General features: G+C 40.2%; 2 protein-coding genes across 4 annotated transcripts in view; one reads left to right on the forward strand and one right to left on the reverse strand.

Annotated features, from left to right (window-relative positions):
• Positions 1–249: 249 nt before the first annotated feature.
• LOC119886284 (bladder cancer associated protein) lies at positions 250–4,937 on the forward strand. Of its 3 annotated transcripts, none has more exons than XM_038696920.1 (2): positions 250–405; positions 2,756–4,937. In XM_038696920.1, exon 2 carries the CDS (start codon positions 2,989–2,991, stop codon positions 3,250–3,252), a length of 264 nt encoding a protein of 87 aa, XP_038552848.1. In that variant the 5' UTR covers positions 250–405; positions 2,756–2,988; the 3' UTR covers positions 3,253–4,937. The 3 variants fall into 3 exon arrangements, with proteins under 3 accessions (XP_038552848.1, XP_038552850.1, XP_038552849.1); XM_038696922.1 differs by lacking the exon at positions 250–405 and adding an exon at positions 463–1,056; XM_038696921.1 differs by lacking the exon at positions 250–405 and adding an exon at positions 1,111–1,350.
• Positions 4,938–8,170: 3,233 nt separating this feature from the next.
• Positions 8,171–13,821, reverse strand: part of ripor3 (RIPOR family member 3) — a 32,739-nt gene continuing 27,088 nt past the window's right edge. The window contains exons 22-25 of the mRNA XM_038696926.1: positions 10,618–10,820; positions 9,616–9,699; positions 9,437–9,527; positions 8,171–9,355 (exon numbers count right to left, since the gene is read on the reverse strand). Of these exons, the coding sequence (XP_038552854.1) occupies positions 9,255–9,355; positions 9,437–9,527; positions 9,616–9,699; positions 10,618–10,820 (479 nt within the window). The 3' untranslated portion in view covers positions 8,171–9,254. The remainder of the gene's footprint in view (positions 9,356–9,436; positions 9,528–9,615; positions 9,700–10,617; positions 10,821–13,821) is intronic.

A 13,821-nucleotide genomic window follows, 5' to 3' on the forward strand; every position in this document is an offset into this window, starting at 1 on the left:
TATCCGGTGTAATGCACATATAAATAACTGCCACATTTTTTTATTTTACACACGCAAATTTCTTGTACGTGTACTTGGCAATAAAGCTCTTTCTGATTCTGATTAAATGAATGTAGTAGACAACTTAAAAACTGCTTATTATGTCACAAAGTAAAATCAGGATTACTGGCTGGGGGGGGGGGGGGGGGGGTACAGAGGCTTCAAAACCCATTTACTAAAGTAAAATCAATTGTATTCAGGCAGAACACAGTCTTCCAACACCTCGTTGCACCAGGGGTCCTTTGAGCTAACGCAAATGTTTGTTGGCTAATTAGCGAGCTAGCAGCTACGTACGCAGTCAGTTGAAGAGGCAGATGATGGTGATGGCGGTTTATCTCTGCTGAGAATGAGCCCGAAAGATGTCAGGTTTGTTAATACGCTTACATATTGATTGAAACACAAACTCCAACGATTACAAACGTCAGCAGGTGTCACTTTGATAGGTAGTATCTGTATTGTTTACGGCGGCGGAACGAGACGAGACGCGCAATCTTTTGTTTTTCAAGCTAAGCTAGCTAGTTAGCCTTCAGTAGGTGCATTTATTTCGTCAGCGGAGAAAATATTATGGCAAACTCTTGTTTTAAGCTGGCGGTTTACAGTTGGCCTTGCTTATAGCTTACAAAACGTGATGTATACCTCGACTGAAACGTTTACATTTTATGTCCCAAACCGAGAGTTACACCACCGAGCAGAAAGATCCAGTTTGGACACGTCCTAGTTTATGAACTGGCTCACGCCGCTAGCTAACGTTAACTTGCCGCCCACTGCGATGGATTTTTGCGGAAGGCGACTGTAGATGAGGTAATGTTAAAATTGCTTCATAAGTTGCACTATATAAGTTAACGAACGTCTGAAATCAACGTTAGTTTGTGTGTCGTCTCATGATGCAAGGACTTTCACCAACAAGCATGACAGCGTTAAATTGGTAGATTGTTGCATGGTGTTTGGTTCTGCTCATACATTGAAGCTTCGACTAGCGGTAGACTACTTTGTCGCTCCCTGTCAACTTGTTTTAAGGTCAGTTACCTTAACGTCAACGTACCTAAGTAAAGAACCAAAACGTGTAACGTTGCGTGGCTTAATTATTTAACCAAGAGTTAGCCGCTTGCGCAAACGTTGTAACTTAGTTGCCTTGTTCCAATAGAAAATTTGCCAATTTAACCCAAACAAGGCTGTTAACAAGCTAATGTTAACACTTAGTCTAGTTAGTTAACCTATAGTGACACGATTGTCCTTCGTCCAGTCGCAGCCAGTTTCCTTGTTGAAATCAGCTGCTTTAACACGCAGATCTAGACTCCGACAAACGTTGACGTGAGTTGTTTTGCTTCATGTTATTCTGCCGAAGTCAGTTCTATTAATGTGGGTACATATATTTATGTTTACGTCGTCACATATCCGTGTAACAGCATGGGTTTGCTTTAGTGCGTAGCCAGTCTAACTTTAGCTGAAGCGGCTATGTTGCGTGTATCAGGCCTTTACAAATAAGTTGCCCGTGTAAATAGTTGGCTGAACGTTGACTTTGGGAAGTCTTTAACACGGGCTGGGTCAGTGGTTAGTCACAGCTGTGTTATTATGTGGAATAATGGCATTCATGCTATAGCAGCCATTCCATGCCTTAAATGTCTCACATTATCCTGACTAACGTGCATGCCAAGTGGATTATTCCCTTTATGCAATAGTCTATAATTACACCAGCTCAGAATTTCGACTTGCTCCCTCTAAAGAGGATATATATTACAGTCTTTTTATATCCACAAATGTGACACCAGGTGGTAAATCTGCAATCATGTATACCTATTAAAGGAGTGGTATAGTGTTTATGCAACTTTAGCTTTAAGTTATTGTCTGTTATTCATATAAACATGGAGCTAAATTAAATTTTTGTCCATCTTTGGGCAAGGACAAACTACAAATGTCCCCCCCCCCAGTGGCATGTGTATCAAATGTTAATGAAAAAGGATGCCAGTTATTACGCTGTCAGTTTAAAATGTGTTTGTGGTTTGAGTTTTATTGCTCTTGTTTAGTTTCTATTGTCATTGATATACTTTTAATCACTTAAGGGGTTAATTGTCTCGATTATAAGAGACAATTAAGAGTAAAACAAGAATAATAACAATGAAGGCCCATCGCAATTTCCGAAAGCCTAAACTGACATATTCAAATTAGTTGTGTCTAGACAGTAATCCTAAATTTCACATGGGTGAAGTTTGCCTTCAGGGCGCTCTGCCAGAAAGCCACTGTTCGTGTCCCGTGTGAGGCCAAAAGTCAACTTTGACTTGCTCTTCTAACCCAAACCATGGTCTTTTGCTAAATCTAACTAAGTAGCTTTTGTTGTCTAAACCTAACCAAACTGCGACTGAAATTAATTAAAAAAAAAAATTAAAAACAACATGAAAATGAGTCAACTGAGTCTAAAAATTAAATGTCAATTTTAAATGTTGTCTTCACACCTTACATTAACAGCCTTGTGGCTCTTGAAAACAACAATTTTAGTTTTGGTTAATTAACTAATTGTTTCAGCTCTAGAATGAAACCTTTTATCAGGCTTTTCCCGTTGCATGTGAACAGGACTGTGTGGATTAAGCATTGACTGCAACATAGCTAGTCATTGTGTGTGTGTGTGTACATTATCTAATAGTAAATTGCTGGTAGCACTACTTGAGTAACAGTTGAGTTTTCTCAGACTTTTCATTTACCTGTCCTCTGCTGTCTCCAGGGACGACCTGACAGCATCTGGCTTCTTTGACCTGTCGCTCCATCATCTCAGCTCTGTTGGATAGAGCAGTTCTCCAGCATCTTACCATCTGCCAAGCTCTGTTTCCAAACACCCTTAGTCTGCCACATCCTCTTCCTTCAAAGACCTCAAACAACTCTGGACTGAACTATAACAGCTGCATAGAGAGTTTCTGCCAACGTCCTTTATTTAAAAAAAAACAAAGAAAAGTGACAATGTATTGCCTACAGTGGCTACTCCCTGTGCTGCTCATCCCCAAGCCGCTGAACCCGGCGCTGTGGTTCAACCACTCCATGTTCATGGGCTTCTACCTCCTCAGCTTCTTGCTGGAGAGGAAGCCCTGCACCATCTGTGCCTTAGTCTTCCTGGCTGCCCTCTTCCTCATCTGCTACAGCTGCTGGGGCAACTGCTTCCTCTACCACTGCCAGGACGCCGCACTGCCGGACGCTGCCCACGACCCAGTGATTGTTGGGACCTAGGATTTAAAAAAAAGGTGGGGGGAACTGAAAGGGGGAAGGGAGGGTGAAGAGGTGTCGCTGGGGAATGATACTGCCATGCTGTAAGAGTCGACAGACTCCACTTTGGGGGTGGGAGAGCAGTGTAGAGGCGGTGTTGAAGGACTGCTGGAGAGGAATACCGCAAATATGGAGCGCGCTTGGCCAAAGGCAGCGTTAAGTAGAAGGAGTTTTTGGGTAGCTGTATTGCCATGCTGTAAAGAAAGAGTCTTGAACTTTGGGTGGTAGGAGGAGAGGAAGGGGGGATGCGATGTACTTTTAATGTAACGGGAAGGCGCGACATGCAAACGTGTGAACTTGGTGTTGAGGAAAGAAGAAACTCACTTTCTGCTACTTCGATTCCAGCATCTGAATAAGAACTAAATCGTATTTAAAACCACATGTGACGTCAACCTAAAGTGACCACTGTGTTTGTGTTCGGGTCCTTATTCCTAGCCGTCTTACTTGTTTACTTCCAGCACTATTGAAGAAAGACGTCGCTTTCTCCAAAAACTGATGGTCATCTTATTTTTTTTTAGAATACAAATGCTCTCCACTTCAGATTGCCAAACACAACCCCACACGAAAGCTGCAGACAGAGTTGGTAGTTACCAAGTTTCACTGGCATGCTTGCTTCTCAGCCCCGCACGTTACAGTTGTTGACAAACTTTATCACACCTGGTAGTGTTTAGGAATAGTCGGCGTCTTGTTTGTCTTCTGAGCTCTAGAGAGAAGAGGAGCAGCATGCCTTTCACAGTCCAAACAGACCAAACTTTGTCGCTACTTTGGCTCTGCACACGTCATGCTATCCTCAACAAGGAGAGCACACAAGACACTGGACAATCAGTTACTATGCTGTGAATAATTTGCCACATCGCCACACAGACACACCTCAGAAGGTGTTGTAATGCTGAGATACTGTCCTGTTATTGCCCACTGTACTCTGCAGCTGCCCTTCTCTTCCTCGTCTCCTCTTCCTCCTCTTGCCTCAGAGTGAACGTCCCCCATTGTAAGACTCACAATCTGAACTTTTTTTGCGGTTTGTTTTTGTGCATGGGTTGACTTTATTATTATTTTTTCTCCAAGCGTTAAATTCACACATGTTTTAATTAAAACAAAAATGCTGAAAGTTTCCAAAGGATAGAGTAATCTGTGTGTGTGTGTGTGTGTGTGTGTGTGTGTGTGGTTTATGAAGGAACATGTTTATGTGTGATAGGTGTGTATTTGTTTGTGGTCATGACACGCTGATGAGCGTTAAAATGTGGCGATACACAAGGTGACATCACAGTAGATGGTCAGTATTTACAGCCACAGAAAGCACTACAGGGTGCTGGTTGAGGAACTTGTATCAGAGTTTAATGACACAAGATTTTATTGTTAATCAGAAGGGCAATGCTGTCATTACGTTTCCTTGTGTATGACTGCTGAAGTGTTATGTTTAGCTGTATGACACAGGCTAAGGTGTTTATACTTTGTACCTACTGGGGTGGGGAGGGGGGGGTGTGTTTGTGTGTGTGTGTGTGTGTGTGTGGGTGTGTGAGACCTCCTGTTGCAGTGCTGAACATGCCCACTGCTTTTGGTTTTAATTTAAATAAAGTTTTTCCTCTCAGTGTTAAACTGTTTAGAAGTCAGTTTTTATGTCAACCATAAAAAGGTATTTTGGAAACTTATTTTGTTTTTTTTGTTTTATTTTTTAAGAGTTTTGTCTTGCAATTTAAAAAAAAAAAACAGTCTTTAACTTTTAAGTTGGTAGGCTGTGCAGAAACTCAGGCTTTTAAACGCGTCATGGATAATGAAGCAAAAGCAGTTCAGCACAAGTCAAAGAAACGGGTTTAAAATATGATGATGGATGAAACAAACAGTAAACTGGAGCTGGGTGTGGGTTTCACATGATGCAACTGAAGTGCAAGCCGTGCTAACGACCTGCTTCTGTTTCCCTGCAGAGTTTAACATCATCATTCACCTCCTTTTTAATTGATTTTTTTTTTTTCCTTCCCCGTCCTGAAACAGCTGAGAAAGTCCCCTGTGTTTTATAAAACGAGAAAACTTAGAGCCGAGATAAACCTTTGTGCATCAGTATTTTCTGATTTCTTTTGTGAGTTTATAAAATCTAATCAGATACAACACAATATTCTTATAAGGCTTAAAGAGGGTATTATCAATTATAATTAATTAGAACTGTCTTTGAAATACCACACAGAGTATTCAGGTCATTTTTATGCTATAAATAATGCTTATGTTACCGTGGAAATCTATCCCCAATACTGCTATCAGTTAATCTTTCTTTTATATACTGTATTTTAAATGGATCTGGGCTACTGTATTCCTGAATGTGGCTGTGTTTATGCCGGAAATGCCTTTAAATTGTGACTAACTTCTCCAACTGTATAGAAATGTATTTTCACTTAAATGATTTCAATGTATTTAATGAAGCTTTAGACAAAATATATAGGAATAAAAGAAAAGGTAGACAAAGTGGTGCAAAAAAAGGTCTGCTAGAAAAATTTAGACAATCTGTATGTTCACTGCATGATGCAAAGACATTGTAGTATTTACTGTAGTTGACTGATTTTCCACTGAAGACGTAAATGTTTCTCGGCACAGGGGAAAAAAACCAAAACAGCCACAGTGAATGTTGAGTCCTTTTTAATGCGCACAAAAGTGAAATGCTTCCTCTCATGTAAGTATTAAATGCAAAGAAGGGCAGTATAGTCTCTAATACACACGTCTGTAAGCAATATATATATATATATCCAGTTACAAAACTATCATTTTTAGAACCACAGTTTGATGCATAGCTGGGACCAAGTCAGAAATAAGTCTCAAGTCTCCTAAAGTCAGAAAGTTAAGGTAAATGAGTACAAACTCCTGCTGAACACGATGGAGCGCATGTAGAAAAAACAAACAAAAAACACAGGACCAGTATTGACAATGTTATTTTTGTGCATTTTGTTATTTCCCTGTTTAAGTGTTACTTATTGAAGACATGAGGAATATCAAACTGGACGGAACAAATCAGCAGAAAACCTGAGCTGTGTGCTAATAATGCAAGTAACCACTTTGGTGTCTTTCCCACAAAACAACAGGTAACGGGTGTTTCTAGTCATGTGAGCGCAGATGAGCAGAAAAACATGTTAAAACAAAAGGAATCATGTTTTTAGCCACTTTGGTCAAAAACTAAATATTAACTGTCAGACGGATTGCTATGAAAGTTAGTACAGACATTCATGTTTCCCAGAGGATGAATCATACTGACTTTGGTGATCCTCTGACTTTGTGTCTCAGGTCACCATGAGTGAAATAGCATGTTGACCTTTGCATTTAGTTAAAAAGCGGCGATTGTGCGTACAGCCTCACAGAGACTCTGTCCATCCTTACTTCCTTTACCCTCATGTTGTCTTTCCTTTTGTTGTTTCTTCCAAATCTCCTTCAACTCCACGTTCCTACACTACTGCTCTTGTCTTTTTCCTTTCATAAAACTGAGTTTTTAACAGCAGCTAGAAAACTAATAAACAGAGCTACTATAGCCTCAAACAAAAGCAAATACTGGTATTCAGTCTCTAATTCTGGGAGTCAAATCTATTCCAAAAAAATAGGAAAGTTAACATGGTTGAAAATCATCTTTACTAAATATTTGAGCCATCTGCTCCTATAGTAGGGGGCTAAACCAAACCAGGCTAAGATTTTTATATTGTGAACATTTTTAAGGTTTCGTGTTTCTTGGCTAATCTGACTCTGCGTCCGATTATCTAAAAGAAAAAATTAATAGTGTCTTTCCTGTTTTACATTATATCATCCCTTGTGAGATTTTGATGCCGTGATTGAATTGATTCAAGACATGATTTCCAACACGAGAGCGCTGCTACGCCGAGAAATTTGAACCCCTGTTTTATTTATTAAAATAATATGGGAAGTAAATGATCAGATTTCAGCATGACGTTTTTCTAGAACATTTTCTATACCAAAAACCTCCCTAAAACGTGACACATAGTTGAGCTGAATTAAGCCATCAAGGATGTAGTAAAAACACATTTGTCTCATTAACTTTGCAGATAAAAAAGCTGACTAACATCTTCTTCCCATGCCATTTTGTTGACCTCACAAACATTCCTTAAATATCCCAGTCAGAGAGGTCCAAGGTCAGTTTTACCACAGCTAAATCTACCCTGTGGCAAGTGAAAGCATCCTCAGGTCAGGGCCCTTCCAAAAATTCTGTTTTCCTCCCAGCGGAGGGCAGCACCTGCCTGTGTGATAGAAAGCTGAGGCCAAACAGACTGACAGTGTGAGAAACCTGGAAGTATTTTTCAAAGAAGAGGATGATGAAGAAACAGTTGTTAACACTTAACGATATGGGTACAAAACACATGCTTTAGTAATGCATGGATTAATACAGGATGCATCATGAATTCCTGTTTGATAAAAAGGCTTCAGAGAGGATATCAAATCCATTGATCTGAAATGGCCTTTTCAATTAATCGACTGAAAGGAAATTAATTAGCAAATTATCCATCCAGATAATCTAATAAGCAGAAATGCCTAAAATATGTTGCTCTCAGCTCCTTAATTATGAGGATTTGCTGCATTTCTCAGTTTTATATCATAGTAAACTGAATATCTTTAGGCTTTGACCTGTTGATCGGTCAAAATAAGACATCGAAGACATCACATCTAGCTCTGGGAAACTGGAGATGGAAATCTTTCACAATTATAAAACACAAAATAAGATAAGATTGATTGATAATGAATATAAACAGCCCTTGTAACTGGATTTGGAGGCATGTATAAAGAATTACCTGTTAACTAATTACATAAACTTACAGTAACTTGATCATTTCTTAATGGTGAGCAACAGGAACTCATGGCACATCCACAATTCATGAACAACATAACCACAAGGCATGCATTAGTGTTTTGTACCTTTATTATAAAGTGTTACTATTCTTTATCAAGCAGTAATACGACATACATTTAAGTCAAACACTTGTCTGTGTTGCCTCAGGATTGTCACCTCCTTCAGGCTAAATCAATGCAAATAAAAACCCATGCATCTCAAATGACAACAGACTTTCATCGGCCCATGAAACCCAGCGGCTGCACCCATGTCGTCTGCAAAGCAGGAAACTCGCTGACAAAAAGGAACAGATTTAGGTAAGCAGAGTAAAACCTCTTAAATCCTTTTTTGCTGCCTGCCGGAGTTGTTTGTACTATAATCCTTTGGTGTCCCTGAATATCACAGTTCCTGTTAATGGAAACATTTCAGCAGCCATTTTATGTTCCTTGTACTGAGCATTCAAACGCTGGCCAACTTAAAGAAAGTAAGTGCAACTCAGATAAAAAAAAAGTTACCTGCCACAGGTAGATTTGACTTCTCCTGTAAGATTATTGAAACTTAACTCTCACAGGCAGAAGGAGCACTGTTCAGGACTGTTAGGAGGGATTTATTCAGTCCCTCAGGGTTTAATGTTCATATGAAAATTTGCATCTTTGCTCATTATATGAAAAAAACAAAACATTCTCATTCATTTTCCAATAAGAAAACCATGTAGATGTGTTGACTTCATTGAAAGTCCAACCACTGGAAAGGAAGAAATTATGAAATAAAATGGCACAAAGCATATTAGCAGGTTAAATAACTAGAAAGGAGCTACTCCTTCTTCAAACAAAACTCTGCACATTTGACCAAAATAAATTCAAGATCCCAGTCAAGTCACTTCTCTGGTCAAAGGGTGAAGAAAATCAGAGGTTTGCAGCAAAAAAAACATCAGTGAGTGAGCAAGCGATCCATCCAGAGAAAGCTAGAGTCACCAGCTTTAGATCTTCCTCTGCACTCGTCCCATTGGTATTTGTTATGAAGGCACCACAGATTTCTTCAAACTAAACCAGAGAGTTTAAATTTAGGTCTCTCACCCTGACATCCGGATCATAGAGACTGTTCTTATCGGGGGGGAAAGAGACCCTCTGCTTATTTTTATGCCCAGACTTGTTTCCTATAGGATGGTAATCTCTGTCTCTTGGTTCTGATAAGCCTCCTCCTGCATCTCAGCGTACAGCTGATCCATCCTCTGGAAGGCCAGGTAGCCCTTTTTACCTGCAGACGGCACAGATAGAAAGCATAATCAAATAAAATATAACAAAAGAAAAATTAATGAAAAATAAATAATGTTCGTACCAAAAGAGAGGACAGTCTCTCTGACAGCGCTGCGGAGATCTTCATCCGCTGATCTCCACAAATCTGCTATGTGGTCCACACTCTCTGTTGCCTGGCAAACACACACACACACGACAGTTAATATTGTACCAGACATACTGAAAGCTTGTATTTCTGTGAGTGTTGCTGTGTTTGCTCACCCTGAGGCATTTAAGAGCCAGACAGGAGCCTTGTTGGATTTGAACATCAGTGCTCTTCAAACTCTCGGTGTAGTAAACAACCGCCTTGAGAAGGTTAACACGGAGAAGTAAGAGATGTTGTTTGTGCTGTTGTAGCAGCTGCATCATTGCAATTAGAGGTAAACCCAAGAAAGGTGAAGCTGTTATTTACAAGCTCACCCAATGAACTGTAGGTCAGAAATAATAAGACTAAGAGTCTACAGCCATGCTTTCGACTATGTGGGGCTGTGAGACAATGACACTGTTAACATGCTGATGTGTTGCAGGTTATAATCATGTTCACCATCTTAGTTTGGTTGGAGCAGCTGCTCACTGGCCAACAGATCAGACTGTCAGACTGTGGTTGTACTGGTGTAAATGTGTTTCACTGGGTGATCCATCAGTAAAACAACAAAAAGCATGTTGGGAAACTGAGCAGCTAAACAACTTTAGTAAGCTACATCTGTGTCCACTCCTCCCATGTTAATTTCTAGTGAATTCAGACTTGTATGGGAAATACAGAAACTTTTTATGGTTATATGGTAAAGTATGATAATGTTGGTCTGTCTGACTTTTCCTCTAATGCCACCATGAGGTTCACATTTGTGGTTTTATGTGAAATATCTTAACAACTATTGGGTGTATTGATGTGACATATGGTACAAACATTCACGTCCCCCTCAGGATGAATTGTTTGGTTATCACTTTTGATTACCCAGAGTTCAGAGTTGTAATTTGTTCTTTAAGACCATATTTATGACATTCTCAGCCTCAGCCCGTGTTTAGTGCTAATTAGCAAATGTCAGCATTCTAACATACTAAACTAAGATGGTAAGCATTATACCTGCTAAACATCTGCAATCATGCTCATTTTCAATGAGAGCATGAAATGTTAGCATTTGACTTAAAGCCCAGCTCAAACCCATTAGCATGGCTGCGGACTCGTATTGATGCTAACACACTGATGGGGACAGTTTAATGTACCTTGCTCCTGAAGGCCTTGCAGCCTGCAGCTCTGCAGAGACAGTTGGCAGCAGCTTTACAGACTTTGTGGTTAGAGTCTATCTGCAGGGCGGCCAGAGTCTGCAGCGTGCATCCTAGAGGGAGGAGCCCCGAGATGCACCGCCCCCTCAATTTATTTAAAGCCCGCCTCCTTTTGGGGCCACTCAGGGATGACAGGATGTACTCTGAAACACACCGTTGACCATAATGAATTATTAATACACATACGTTGCAAAAGTTGCAAAAAACACATAGCCCACTTATTAGCTATATATATATATATATACATACATACACACACACACACACACACACACACACACACAATGCCGGTAGTATATGCAAATGAACAATGGTTAATTTTCCTACATGTTGCCCCAACCTGAGAGCTCCTCATTCATTTTCCAGCAAAAGTCCACCAGATGACACAAACTTTAATGCTGGCGCTAGGGCCAGGGCGCGAACGATGGGGGAACCAGTGGAAGCTTGGCTCCTCTTATTAAGACACGAACTCCCCTGAAAACATGGTTTGTGAAATTTTGGGGGCTCTCTAAAATGTTGACAATGTGTTATTTTTGCTATTCATTTCTATTTTTTCTGAATCATCATGGACCATGACTAAAATCAGGATCGCCGGGCTTCATCCACCCAGAGGGAATGATCACCGACTGTCTGCATCTCATCGGGCCGCTCCACGACCTCCTGTCGTTGGCCCTGTCCACTCCAGCGGCCCTCTCCCATTCCGGTAGACCTATATGGGTTGTGTCGCTAGTAGGACCGGTTCACTGTGGACTGTCAGTGATTGTTTCCTCAGGCTGGATGTACGTATGATCTTCATGCCACCCCTCATAAATGACATGATGATAAATGCCCCACTTGGCCACTGGATAGCGGTGCAGAGCTGCCCCGTGCCAGGAACAAATGGAGTAGCTATAAGTTATACCAAAGCTTTGGGCCACATATGGACAGCAGAGTGCTTGAAACTGTGCTGGTCATATGGTTAGAATATCATCAAAAAGTTGATTTATTTCAGTAATTCTATTCAAAAAGTGAAACTTGGATATTATATTCATTCATTCATTTCAACTAATGAAAATCCCAAATTCAGTATCTCCGAAAATTAGAATATTACTTAAACCAATATTAGACCAATACAAAAAAAGGATTTTTAGAAATGTTGGCCAACTGAAAAGTATGAACATGAAAAGTATGTGCATGTACAGCACTCAATACTTAGTTGGGGCCCCTTTTGCCTGAATTACTGCAGCAATGCGGCGTGGCATGGAGTCGATCAGTCTGTGGCACTGCTCAGGTGTTATGAGAGCCCAGGTTGCTCTGATAGTGGCCTTCAGCTCTTCTACATTGTTGGGTCTGGCGTATCGCATCTTCCTCTTCACAATAGCCCATAGATTTTCTATAGGGTTAAGGTCAGGCGAGTTTGCTGGCCAATTAAGAACAGGGATACCGTGGTCCTTAAACCAGGTACTGGTAGCTTTAGCACTGTGTGCAGGTGCCAAGTCCTGTTGGAAAATGAAATCTGCATCTCCATAAAGTTGGTCATGTCATCAGCAGGAAGCATGAAGTGCTTCCTGCTGATGACATGGCACCCCAAACCATCACTGACTGTGGAAACTTTACACTGGACTTCAAGCAACGTGGATTCTGTGCCTCTCCTCTCTTCCTCCAGATTCTGGGAAAATTTACTTTCATCAGAGAACATAACTTTGGACCACTCAGCAGCAGTCCAGTCCTTTTTGTCTTTTGCCCAGGCGAGACGCTTCTGACGCTGTGTCTTGTTCAAGAGTGACTTGACACAAGGAATGTGACAGCTGAAACCCATGTCTTGCATACGTCTGTGCGTGGTGGTTCTTGAAGCACTGACTCCAGCTGTAGTCCACTCTTTGTGAATCTCCCCACATTTTTGAATGGGATTTGTTTCACAATCCTCTCCAGGGTGCGGTTATCCCTATTGCTTGTACACTTTTTTTCTACCACATCTTTTCCTTCCCTTCGCCTCTCTATTAATGTGCTTGGACACAGAGCTCTGTGAACAGCCAGCCTCTTTAGCAATGACCTTTTGTGTCTTGCCCTCCTTGTGCAAGGTGTCAATGGTCATCTTTTGGACAGCTGTCAAGTCAGCAGTCTTCCCCATGATTGTGTAGCCTACAGAACTAGACTGAGAGACCATTTAAAGGCCTTTGCAGGTGTTTTGAGTTAATTAGCTGATTAGAGTGTGGCACCAGGTGTCTTCAATATTGAACCTTTTCACAATATTCTAATTTTCTGAGATACTGATTTTGGGGTTTTCATTAGTTGCCAGTTATAATCATCAAAATTAAAAGGCAAGAACACTTGAAATATATCATTCTGTGTGGAATGAATGTATACATTATACAAGTTTCACTTTTTGAATGGATTTACTGAAATAAATCAACCTTTTGATGATATTCTAATTATATGACCAGCACCTGTATACTGCCCAGTTTTATGAAAAGATCTTTCTAGTAGTGAAATATTCCTCTAATTGACTTCTCTTCAATGTTGGCTTAAAAATAGAGTTTCAAAGTTCCATTCATTCATGACATTAGAAACAGGTCAATGTTTAGGATTTGCATGGTAACTATGTTTACTTTTGTGAGCTTTCATAACTAAAATTTAGGAACATCAATTTTAGATCACCTGAACAGGCCTGTTTTAATTTACAATCATAAGACAAGTTGAAAACACTTGTTGAAGCAAATCAATATTGAAGGTTAAGCTGTTTACACTGTCCTCTTTATTCTCATGTACAAGAACATTTCTATTCTTACTAGAATTCTGTGTTGAGATGTTTTAATGTATGAATCATAATTTTTACATCTTTACATCTTAGAAAAGTAAATTCAGTTTGATCTAATCTTTCTGGCACTCTTTGTCTAACTTGTGCTGTAAACTCCTGCCTTGTGTTCAAAGAGAGTGGAAAAAAATGCTGAGATTAAATTCAGACTTTGTTTGTCCCAGACTGAATTAAAGCATAATAAACAGTGTTGTTGTTTTATACGTTTTATATGTGACATGCCAGGCAAACCAAATGTAGTTTGTCAGTTCAATAAACAGGGGACATCAACATACTGCAACCACGTGGAGGACAGGAAGCAAGGGGAGAGGAAGAGAAGAAAGAAGGATGGACATATTCTTGTGTGTTCA

Source organism: Micropterus salmoides, unplaced genomic scaffold (genome assembly GCF_014851395.1).
Source record: "Micropterus salmoides isolate LMB-PRFRI ecotype aquatic unplaced genomic scaffold, ASM1485139v1 Ms_hic_scaffold_4, whole genome shotgun sequence".
Taxonomy (NCBI): domain Eukaryota; kingdom Metazoa; phylum Chordata; class Actinopteri; order Centrarchiformes; family Centrarchidae; genus Micropterus; species Micropterus salmoides.

Bases quoted from the DNA above. Each gene is read 5' to 3' on its own strand.
- LOC119886284 (XM_038696920.1), top strand. From the start codon at position 2,989: ATGTATTGCCTACAGTGGCTACTCCCTGTGCTGCTCATCCCCAAGCCG.